Here is an 11,350-nt window from a genome sequence, read left to right as displayed (position 1 = left end):
GGCTTCAACCAAAAATAACAGAGGTCATTGTCAGATCCATCGAAATGCAGTATAGGATGTAAAACGTCGACATGTCAGTTTAAAAAAACAAGTCGCGGAGACGAAACGCTCCACAGATTTCTCTTTGCCGTTGTTTTCCAGCGAAGGGTGTTACAGATGAATATTCTGTGAGCGCCAGCGGGAAAGGCCACCTTCCGTGCACATCCATCCCATCCCACCGAACCCGGAGGAACCCCACGCAGACGTGCAGACGACGGGGAAACTCCCTGCAGAGAGGAAACCTGTGGGAATCCAACCAGGCGTCTTCTTGCAGAAGTCCTATATTTATATAGAAGTCCGTGTATTTCTGTCATTATTATTGGATCAGAGGAGCCTCGATCAACCAGGGAGCATCTAAAGGGTCACCATGGTGGTTTCCTGAGGTTTCTCTTCAAAAAATATGATTCTTTTGTTTCTTGTTGTTGTTGTTGTTGTTGTTGTTGTTGTTGTTGGTGGTGGTGGTGGTGGTGTGTGTGTGTGTGTGTGTGTGTGTGTGTGTGTGGGAGGGGGGGGCACCAAAGCCTCCGGAATCGGCCCTGTTCCTGAGTCATTGCTCAACTGCCTTGGCTGGTTAGCTGTGGTTAGCTGTGGTTAGCTGGTTAGCTGTGATTAGCTGGTTAGCTGTGGTTAGCTGTGATTAGCCGGTTAGCCGGGTTCCTCCCGCGCCTGCTTCCGTCATCGCCCTTTGAAGCGGCCGTCCAATGGCAGAGGCGCGCGTGCTCCCGTGCCGGGATGGCGGCGCTCGCCCCGGACACAGGCGGTGCTTCCCGCTGATTCCCGCTGATGGCCGCTGATGGCCGCCGATTCCCGGTGATGCCCCTCGGTGCCCCCGCGGTCCGGAGCTTCGAGGCGGACGGGGTAAACACGGGCCGGCTGGTGTGTGTGTGTGTGTCGCGGATGATGTTCGAGCCCCGCCGGAGCCACCGGGGATCCGGGGAGCCGCGCCGTCTCGGCGGCTACCGAGCGGCCGTTAGCTAGCAGCTCACCGCGGAGCTCCAGCCCGGGCTGGCCCGCCCGAGGGCGTCCCTTTCCGGGCGGAGGGACGGTTACCGTGGCGAAGGCGGCTCGGCCGTCCGCGTCAAACCGGATGACCGGTCGTTTCCGACCGTTGAAGCGGAGCGGACGGGACGCTGCGACGACTTCCGCGTAACAACGGCAGTTACTGTTTCTAAGGGCTGTAACGTGAGGCCGGGCGGAGGGAACCGGATTCTCCGGTGCTGCTTCAACAGTCACAACATGTCGGTGCGGAGGCGCCCCGGGCGCCTGCTGCGTCACTGGAGCCCGTCCGGGCGTGTCGAGCCGGAGGGAGGGGGCGGTTCCGGCTCCGACTCCCGGCCCGGCCCCTATCCGCCAGGGCGGCTCTGGCTCCCGGCCCGGCCCGGCCCTTGTCCGCCAGAGCGGCTCCGGCTCCGACTCCGACTCCCGGCCCGGGTCCTTTCCCCCGGGGCGGCTCAGGCTCCTCCCGCCCGTGTCCTGACGCGCCGGGCCGGTCCGCCTTCCGGCGGTGGGCTGGGCGGCCGCGTTACGCAACCAGTCAGGCGGGCAAAATAGAAACACGTGGCCGGGGGAGGCGCGCCGGGGAGCGGGCAGGCAGCCGCGTTCGAGCCGCCGCGGAGAAAGAGCCGCCCGGTGCCTGATCGGCGGACGCCTGTTGTCGTTGCAGAGGCCGGGATGACGCGGACATGACCCCCGCCGATGGCCGCTCACCGTGCGAGGCGCCGCCGCGGGACGGCAGACGCCGGCCTCCCGCCGAGACGCTCCACCTGCTGTCCGCGGTCACCGTGTGGCTGGTGACCGGGACCACCATCTCCAGCCTCAACAAATGGATATTCGCCGTGTACAACTTCAGGTACCCGCTGCTGCTGTCGGCGCTGCACATGCTGACGGCCATCGTGGTGGACTACGGGCTGATCAAGCTGCGGCTGGTCCGGTCCAGGGGCGCCGGGGAGCAGGACCTGACCGCCAGCGCCAAATGTAAAGTGTTTCTGCTGAGCCTGACTTTCTGCGCCAGCATCGCCTTCGGGAACGTGGGTCTGAACTATGTGCAGCTGTCGTTCGCGCAAATGATCTACACCACCACCCCGCTCTTCACCCTGGCCATCTCGGCCCTCATCCTGGGCAAGCAGCACCACATCCTCAAGTACACGGCCATGATGCCCATCTGTCTGGGCGCCTCCTTCAGCATCATCGGGGAGGTCCAGTTCGACCAGACGGGCTGCTTCTTCGTGTTCGCGGCCACCATGTTGAGGGGGGTCAAGTCCATCCAGCAGAGTAAGTCAAAGCCCGCTCCCAAGACTTCCGGCTGCTAATAACAACCCTGGGCGCGCCGCTCGCCAAACAGCCACTATTCTAAGTTTATCGTGGAAATTCCTCCTCGTTCCACAGACTGAGTGAGTCAGCCCAGATTCCTCCTCAGGAGGGGCGTCTGGAACTTCTTGTCTTTCCGTCATGTATCATGCAGTCCGGTCGGTCACGCCGAAACTTATGTCAGAGTCGCTTATTTTCTGGTTGCCCGGGGAACGTCTCGTTCCCGAGGTGGTTGTCTTTACAGAGCATATTAGCAAAGTTCAGAGAGGCTGAAGTGTTTACGCTCGTCACACCAGCGCTCAGGGCCAACCAAAACAAACGTGCTGAGGAGAAGAGCAGGCGTGACAAGTCCAAGGCGGCGGAACACGACAACGTCCCGGGAGTCGCAAAGATCCATCTGTCGGACCGGGTCCCGTCTACCTCGTCATCTCGACGTTGCCTCTCCTCGGCCACAGACGGGTGACCTGTGGCCAGCATTAGGCCCCCCGGGCCATTACGGTTCTTAGCCGTCTTATCGGAAGCAGCCTGTGTTGAAGATGCCTTGCCGGGAACCCTTACGTAACACTTTTCTCTGGTACGTGGAACGGCGGAGGGGCCACTCGGTTACAGACCCGGTCCTGTGACCTAATGGTCCCAATCCCATAATACACGCAGCAGCTAATCGCGGCCTCTGGGCGACAAACGGCCGATTTGTTTACAAGGCGGCTTTGTCAAACGGCAGAAGGAAAGCCGATGTGTTTCCCTGCCAGTTGGAGTTGATAAACCCCTGGTGGGACTCCAAGGCTGGAGCGGGTCCACATGTGCCTGCATGGCCGGGTCTCCGCTTTCAATGAGCTATTTCCACCCTCTCATTTATTGCTTTGCATCGCTGCTCTCCTAACGCCCTCGTTGTTCTAAAGGATCCCGCTCAGAGCTTCTTGTCTGACCTGGTCTTGTCAGGGGTCTCCGGGATCTGAGCCGAGGCTCAGTGGAAGTTCAGCTTTGCGTTTGGAGCCCAGGACAGCGAAGAGCAAGCGGGCCGTGGAGTTTAAAGACAGAGGGACGCGCCGCCGCCGCTAGCTAGCTAGCTAGCCCAGAGGACAGCATGGAAACACACCGCTGAGGCGTGTGTGTGGTGGACTCGTCCGTGAAGACACGTAGAAGTTGTTGCGGGTGAGATACGGTGACGGAGAGCGTCGTCCCTGAGAAGGCGGGAGACGTTTACAGGGATTTGGTTCGGCGCACGGTGGGAACGTGGTCGGACGTGGCGTCCGAAGAGTTGTTTAAAGCAGGTCGGGGACGGTTCGATAGTTTTCGAAAGAGGAGCGGCTTCACTCCGTCCATACGTGGAGTTTAGAAGTAGAGCGGAACAAAGTTACATTTAGCCTAGCATTGTAGCATTAAGAGTGGAGCCAGGAAGTTAAGGATGGAGAACCAGATGGAAAACTCTTCCAACCATCTGTGACCCTCTTCAAGGTCAATACACTTTAGATTGAAGATTCAAAGTGTTTATTGAACATGAGCAGTGTAGAAAGGGGTTTCCTTGTACAGGGAAATTGTTACTTTGCTGTCCACAGTTCGTTGGGATATGTGCTGAAGAGTGTAAACATTATTATAAATATGACAAAGATATGAATGTGAACATTGTAATAAACAGTGGCAGAGCAATAAGACGTTTGAGTGCAGCTCCGGGTTCAACTCACAAAGTGCACGTGCAAGGATGAGTGCACTTTGAGTGGCAGTGGACTTTACATGTGCAGGGAGAAGAATGAGTGTCAGTCGGGTAGAACCAGTCCTTTGGTTCTACAACCATCTACATCCATACATCTACATGTCATAGTGCTGCACCTCCGGGTGGAGGACAGGAGTGTGAACAGTCCTAGTTGGGTCTGGTGAGCTCCTCGCTCTCCTGTGGACTCTGAGGTGGCAGATGCTCTGCAGAGAACGCAGTGGGGTTCTGGTGATCCTCTCTGCAGTCTTTACCACCGCCGTCTTTACTTACATTCCCTTTATTATGGATTATGATTTTTTTATACATTATTTGTTATTTACAAAGTGAATTGTTGTTGTTTAAAACACATTGCAAAGCTTTAAGGGGGAAATGAATTAGCTATAGGAGCAGGTGGAGGTGCGATCTCCAGCCCCAGGTCAGGGTATGGCCGTGCACCTGTGCCTGTCCTTCACCCCCTGGGCTGGCGGAGCTGGGCTGTCAGACGGGATCACGTGGCCGTGGATGTTGTTCCAGGCCTCTGGTCCAACTCGTCCTCGAGGGCGACCCCCGGCCCGCTGTGTGCCGGGGACCCGTTCTGTCCGCTCGAGATCGGCCTCCGCCTCCTCCGGGGCTGCGTTTTCTGTCCGTTAGCATTAGCGCTTTTCTAACCGCCAGCTTCTGCTCCGTCTCCGCAGGCATTTTACTCCAGGAGGAGAAGATCAACTCCGTCTTCCTGCTCTACCTGATGTCCATTCCGAGCTTCTGCATCTTGGCCGTGGCGGCCCTGGCCTTGGAGAACTGGGCGCTGCTGGAGTCTCCGCTCCACTACGACCGCCACCTGTGGGTCTTCATCCTGCTCAGCTGCCTGGGCTCCGTCATGTACAACCTGGCCAGCTGCTGCGTCATCACGCTGACGTCGGCCGTCACCCTGCACATCCTGGGCAACCTGAGCGTGGTGGGGAACCTGCTGCTGTCCCAGGTGCTCTTCGGCAGCGAGCTGTCCGCCCTCAGCTGCGTGGGCGCCGCGCTGACCCTGTCCGGCATGCTCATCTATCAGAACTCGGAGCTGATCGTCAGCTACCTGGACGCCCGCAGGGCCAAGGCCGCCGGCGCCGCCGGAGGACGGGACCGTCCATCTGGGAGCAGATGTTCCCCGCGGAGAACGGACGGGAAGGCCGAGGACAAGACGGACTGAGCGTAGACGCGGGAGCGAACGAGAGGACCGACCTCTGCGCCGAAGCGCCGGAGGGAGCCGGGCGGGCAAGGACGTCTTCGCCCGGATCCTCCTCGCCGTGCCAAGTGCTTTGTCCTGTGGACCCGCCAGCGGCCCGTCCGCCTCCATTCAGCCTCAGGCGGCGGCGGCGCCCAGCAGAGTCTGCGTGCCGGAGCAGCTCACGCCGCCTCTGCCCTGCACCACTGTGAAGCCCCCCGGCCGCACAGACCTCCAGCTGCCCAGACCTCCAGACACTCAGACCTCCAGCCACTCAGACCTCCGGCCGCACAGACTTCCGGCAGAAGGTTGTGGAGGAGCCTGGAGGTCACTCTGGAGATGCTGTTATCTGGCTTCCGCTGCTTCTGTGATCTCAGCAGCTTTTACCTTCACGCCGCTTGCGGAAAAAGGACCCGGAGCAGGAGCTCCTGCAGGCCTGTGCTGGTTTCCGCCTCCTGTCCTGGTCTCTGCTCCGGATCCGGATTCTGCCCCCCCCCGGGTCAGACGGCCTCCGTGGAAACGGTCCAGTTACCTCCTGCAGGCTGTCCCAGCGGCGGGCCTCCACAATTAGCTTCAGCAGCTCTCTAAGGAGTGCCGCTCATCTTTAGCTGTCTGCTCCCGCTAGAGGACCTCCGGCTCTCTGAGCGACGACTCCTTCATCTTCTCCCGTGTGTGACGTCCACAAGGAGAGGCGTTCAGCCGCTCACCTGCCTCTCATTGTTTTCTTTGCTCCTATTTATGTTGAAGAAAATGTATTTATTTTGTAATTGACGTGGGACCGGAGGTCCCGCCGGTTCCTCCGGCAGGGATTTAACAGCCGGGGTCCCGGCGGGGTCCGGTTGGGTCCGGTGGACCGGGGCCGGTCCACCAGGAGCCGGGGTTTGTTTACGGTCAGAACTAGGTCACACTTTAACGTCTACACTGAGATCTCCTCAGAGATCATCCAGGAGTCCTCAGCGTCCTGCAGGGCTGATCCAAAGGTCTCAGAGGCCGTGGAGGCGGGTTCTCGCCGAACGCGCCTCCAGCGGTCTGACTTTTGAAATCTAGAAATCTCAAAATCTTGTCGGAATTTGTTCTGCCAGATCGTAATATGGCACCGTATCATCCTAAGGTCCGCGTCCTCAGATCTTCCCGTCCAATCAGATCCCGTGAAAGGTTTCAGAACGTCACCCTGCGGTCTCCCTCCTGGTTCAGGCCTCTCTGGGCTCCCGAAGGGCCGAGGTCTTCTGAGCTCTTCGGTGGAGTCTCGTCAAACCCGACCGTTCTTCAGGTCCCGTGAGCACGCGGCTGAAGGCACACCAGACAGAGGCCGCTGGGATGGTGGGCCGCCGCCGCCGCTGAGATGATGGGCCGCCGCAGGGTGACGGTCACAGAAGATGCTCAGCCCTTCTTGCACTGACGCCCCGTCCGTGGTCCTCCCTGTGTGCCCAGACGCCTGGATCTCGCTGCTTTTTAGTATATTTATGGTTTTTAAAGACGGACGGCTGCTTCGGAGATGTTTGCCTCCTGCCTTATCTGGACATTGCTGGAGAGAACGGGTGTGAACGGTCCATGTGTGGGATCTGACTGGGATGGAGGCTAAGGCATGGAATGCAAATAAATAAATGGATCTGTTCACCAACAAGGAGCACTTTTCTGTGGAACATCTTTAGAACACGTCCTACTTCAGTGTGGTGACACAAACACACACACACACACACACACATTCATGAACCTTTATATGCTTGCACCAAGGTGTGTGTCTGCCCAGAAGGCCCTCAGATGATTTGAGAGCAAACAATCCATCATCAGGCTTCTGAATGAACCAAAGATATTGACCATCCAGCAGAGACCCCGCCGTGCTGATGTCCAAGGCTGGGCGAGAAGCTCCAGCAGAGAGAAGTGCTGAGTCACGGTCTGCAGCCAGTCGTACGTCATCCCGGAGACCGGGAACCGGCGGGCCGCGGCCGCTGGGCGGCGCCGTTTCACCATTTCTCCCTCCTGGCTGTCCCTCCAGAACCAGCTCACACTGCGTGTGTGTGTGTGCGTGTGCGTGTGTGTGTGTGTGTGTGTGTGTGTGACCCGTCCTCCTCCTTGCCTGAAAAGGAAAGGCTCCTCTGTTTGACAGGCCTTCGCTCCGTTCAAACTTCAGTCGGGAGGAAAATGGAATTTTCTGAGATAAAGCCCTCCAACTGGTCAAATTCCACGGCGTTCCTTCTGAACGGCGTGTTCTCCTGTTGATTCCACGCCGTCCTTTTATCCACATCCCTTCTCAGGAAATGGCCCGTGTTTTCAGGTTTGTGCTGATCTGCGGTCGTCTCAGTCTGATCTTCTCCTCAGATGGTCTGCAGGGAAGCCTCAGACCGCCCGTTCCGGACGTTTGCCTCTCGTTTGTGCCATTTCCAGTTTTGGTCTTCATCGCCGGGCGTCTGGGCGCCCGCCAAGATGCGAGAAGAAAATCCTGAAGTTTGCGGCCGGCCAGGATCGTGTCAGCGTGACCCCGGCCGCCGCTGAAGGCGTCATTGTGTGACGCGAGCGCTCATCCTGGCAGATGGACGCTCTGAAAACCAAGGAAATGATCATTGATTTCAGGAAGGGGCCTCCAGCTCACCCTCCCGTTCTCGTTGTGGGCCAGGCGGTGCAGAAACCTGGGGACTAACGCCGACCGAAGCCTGACCTCGGAGGCGAGCGGCGAGAGGCGAGCGGCGAGCGGCGAGGCCCGGTGGCACGTTTGACGCAAACAGAAGTTTGATGTATGCAGTGTTTTACTCTTGCTTTCTTGAGTCTGTTTTCACCTGCTCTCCGATCCGCTGCTCCGGATCCCTCTCAGACCAGCGCACGGTGGAGGCCGAGCAGGATAGCGGGTCGGTCCTGATGCTCCTTGAGAAGCCTCCTGCAGATCGTGATGATCCACGGCTGAAACATGCAGCGGCGCCTCATCCCTCCACTGAAGGCGTCGGGTTCCTGGTGGCCTCTCACGCCGAGGATTCAGTTCAGCTTCAACTCTAAAGCTCAGACCTTCCAGATAAACCAGATAAACAAGGAAAGTCTGGCTGAGGGACAGCGTGACATAACCAAGAACTGGGTGACGAGGAGGGAACCTTGCGAGGTCCTCCTCCCCCTCTTCATGTAAGCAACCTCTGCTGCTCCCCAAACATGTCCTGGAGGAGCGCGGCGCTGGGAGGCGGCACGTCCGGGCTGACCACTCCCAGCGCTTCACGCCGGTCCAGAGCCTCCGCACACAACCGGACCCCCACCTCCGCCCGAGGACCGGCTCCCCCGCACCCCGAGCCCAGGTAGGTCCGCCTCCGACCTCCGTCCGTCCGGCGCCGGCGGGCCTCCCCTCGGCCGGAGCGCATTCTTCTGCTCAGCTCTCAGGAACGTCTCCTTCTCCCGCATGACTATATTTGTCCGTGTTCCTCGGCCGGCGGCGGCGGCGGCGGGGCAAACGCTCCTCACGCTGCTCGCGGCCGCAGGAGACGTCTGTGTTTGCGTTCCCTGCATCTCCTACGTGAAGTTCGGATCCTCATTTAGAGGAGGAACACGGCAGCACCTCCGTCCCGCTCCCGGAGATGGAGTTTTGAAGGTGACCTGAGCTTCACCGCGCAGGAGGCCACGACACGGCCGCTGCCCACAGGAGAGACGGGGTCACCCGTGGACGTCGGGAGGACCTCCTGCCTTCATCCCAGGAGGCTTCTTCTGCCGGGAGGGCAGGGCACGCCGACGCCGAGAGCGACGGCTCCGGCGACCGCGGCGACGATCAGAGGAACCGGCGGAAAACGAATCTCAGCAGAGCGGAGATCGAGAGTCGTCAAATGCCGACGGCGAGTGGACAAAGTCCAGGGGGCGAGGAACCCAGGAGCCTCTGGGGGGTCCGTGGAGAGGCTGGGCTGGGGGGCCGGGAGGAGGATCTTCATCGTCCGTGTGTCTTATCTGACTGGAGGGACGTCTCACTGATGGAAGCACTTGGTTATTTTGGATCTACAGCGGGTTCCATGATGCGTTCAAGCAGGTTGGAATGGCTGGAGAAAGTGTGAGGGATACAAAGAGATAGAAGACGGTCGGCCAGAAGGAAAGGAAAGCTGAACGAGACAGTGGTGAGACCAGAGATGATGTGTGGACTAGAAACTGTTCCAATGACCAGAAGACAGCAGGCAGAACTAGAGGTTGCAGAGATGAAGATGTTGAGGTTCTCTTTGGGAGTGACCAGGATGGAGAGGATCAGGAATGAGTCTATCAGAGGAACAGCACATGTTAGATGTTTGGAGAGAAGGTCAGAGAAGCCAGACTGAGATGGTTTGGTCATAAGAGTGAATATATTGGTAGATGGATGCTGGGATTGGAGCTGCCAGACAGAAGGTCTAGAGGAAGACCCAAGAGAAGATTTGAAGGTAGCTGGTGTGAGAGAGGAGGATCCAGAGAATAGGGTTAGATGGAGAAGGTGGATTCACTGAAGAAGAAGAAGAAGAAGAAGAAGACCGGGTTACGTGACGTGTTCTGTAGTTCGTGAGCTTCACGTCTTCTCCGAGGACCTCGTGATCACACCGCCTTCACCAGTGGTCTTTGTCTGGTCTCTGCACCCTCAGACATGGAGTCCAAACCTGACGGCCCCCCCGGCCCGCTCACCGCGGAGCAGCTCGCCGCCGTCCAGGACGAGGAGCTCCTCAACAAGATGGTGGGCTCACGATCTCCTTTGGAGACGGAAAGTAACGCCGATATGAATGACGCCGACGGAAAATCAATCAATCAATCAATCGATCAGTCAATTGACCGATCGGTCTGTCAATCGCCTGGACAGTCGGAGAGCTTTGGAGAACTCTTTGACCTTTACTTCCATATTCACTCAGGTTGCTAACCTGTGTGTGTGTGTGTGTGTGTGTGTGTGTGTGTGTGTGTGTTTGTGTGTTTGTGTGTGTGTGTGTGTGTGTGTGTAATTTCCTGCTTCAGTTGGATGTGACAGAGGACTTGGAGCAGAGACGTCTGATCCGTGCTGCACTGAGGGAGCTGCTGAAGAAGAAGAGAGGTGAGGGTGGACGGATGCCTTCGCCCACCAGGAACCGTCAGAGAAGGTTGACTGTTTGAATCCGTGCGTAAACGCCGTCTCCCGTCTCAGACAAGCGGGAGCAGGAGCGGAGCTCCCGGCAGCAGGACCTGCAGCGCCGGGTCCTGAGCGGGGCGGCGGCGAGCGGAGGAGCGACGGCGGCGAGCGGAGGAGCGACGGCGGCGAGCGGAGGAGCGACGGCGGCCCAGCAGCCGGACTCAAACAGTCAGTGTCGCCCTGAAGCGCCGCCATCGCTCACGCAAACTCTCACTTTAACCTCCTGTGTTTTGTCAGAGGTCACAGGTCAAACTCCCCCCTCCAGCCCTGCGGGCACCACAGCAGGGTGAGCCACTGCACACACACACACACACACACACACACACACACACACACGGTGGCTCATTGATTCCATGTGTCATGCTGTCTGACGGTGTGGAGGTCGCCTGGGGTTCCCAGCAGCTCTGGCTCCTCGTGGAGGTTCATGCAGACGTCCTGCTTATTTTCATTTCATGGTTATTTTTTCCAAAATATTTCAACAATTTCTTGAAATCTGTGAGATGAAGAAGTTTTTCCATTTTTCCATGAATTTTTTGGCAATAAGAAGGAATGTACAGAGGACCGCAAACACACACTTAACACGTTTGAAATCCATGTGTGTGTGTGTGTGTGTGTGTGTGTGTGTAAGTAGTCATGCAGCCCTGAACCCCCCCTCCTCTGCTGCACCCAATGCTAAGAGCGTCAAGCAGATGCTTCTGGACTGGTGCAGAGCCAAGACGGAGCCGTACGAGGTAAACCGGCCGGATCGGTGCCCACCCTGACCCCTGACCCCCGACCCCTGACCCCTGACCCCTGACCCCTGACCCCCGACCCCCCACCCTCTGCTGCCACACAGGAAGTGGACATCCAGAACTTCTCCTCCAGCTGGAAGGACGGCATCGCCTTCTGCGCGCTGGTGCACCGCTTCTTCCCGGATGCCTTCGAGTACTCGGTCCTGAACCCCGGCGAGCCCAGGGAGAACTTCCAGCTGGCCTTCAGCACCGCAGAGTGAGACCAGCTCTACTGAGGAACCGCTGTGGAATCTGCA

The 11,350-nt window shown here is 58.4% G+C and overlaps 2 protein-coding genes across 3 annotated transcripts in view; both read left to right on the top strand.

The window, feature by feature from the left end:
* Positions 1-734: 734 nt before the first annotated feature.
* slc35e4 (solute carrier family 35 member E4) lies at positions 735-6,870 on the top strand. The gene is made up of 3 exons (XM_086151684.1): positions 735-897; positions 1,703-2,310; positions 4,732-6,870. Exons 2-3 carry the CDS (start codon positions 1,722-1,724, stop codon positions 5,229-5,231), a joined length of 1,089 nt encoding a protein of 362 aa, XP_086007810.1. The 5' UTR covers positions 735-897; positions 1,703-1,721; the 3' UTR covers positions 5,232-6,870.
* A 1,362-nt stretch (positions 6,871-8,232) lies between these two features.
* The window catches only part of smtna (smoothelin a), a 3,791-nt gene continuing 673 nt past the window's right edge, over positions 8,233-11,350 (top strand). The window contains exons 1-7 of one of the 2 annotated variants that reach the window (XM_086153024.1): positions 8,233-8,521; positions 9,812-9,900; positions 10,173-10,248; positions 10,339-10,491; positions 10,561-10,609; positions 10,955-11,054; positions 11,159-11,310. In XM_086153024.1, coding sequence (XP_086009150.1) covers positions 9,814-9,900; positions 10,173-10,248; positions 10,339-10,491; positions 10,561-10,609; positions 10,955-11,054; positions 11,159-11,310 — 617 coding nt within the window. In that variant the 5' untranslated portion in view covers positions 8,233-8,521; positions 9,812-9,813. Of the gene's footprint in view, positions 8,522-9,097; positions 9,323-9,811; positions 9,901-10,172; positions 10,249-10,338; positions 10,492-10,560; positions 10,610-10,954; positions 11,055-11,158; positions 11,311-11,350 lie in introns of those variants that run through there. The other variant, XM_086153025.1, reaches the window with a different exon arrangement.

The sequence above is a fragment of the Fistularia commersonii genome, chromosome 9 (genome assembly GCF_037954325.1).
Source record: "Fistularia commersonii isolate RoL2024-O1a breed Wild chromosome 9, RoL_Fcom_v1.0, whole genome shotgun sequence".
NCBI classification, from domain to species: Eukaryota; Metazoa; Chordata; class Actinopteri; order Syngnathiformes; family Fistulariidae; genus Fistularia; species Fistularia commersonii.
The sequence above is the reverse complement of the archived record's forward strand: the minus strand, read 5'-3'. Positions and strand labels throughout refer to the sequence as shown.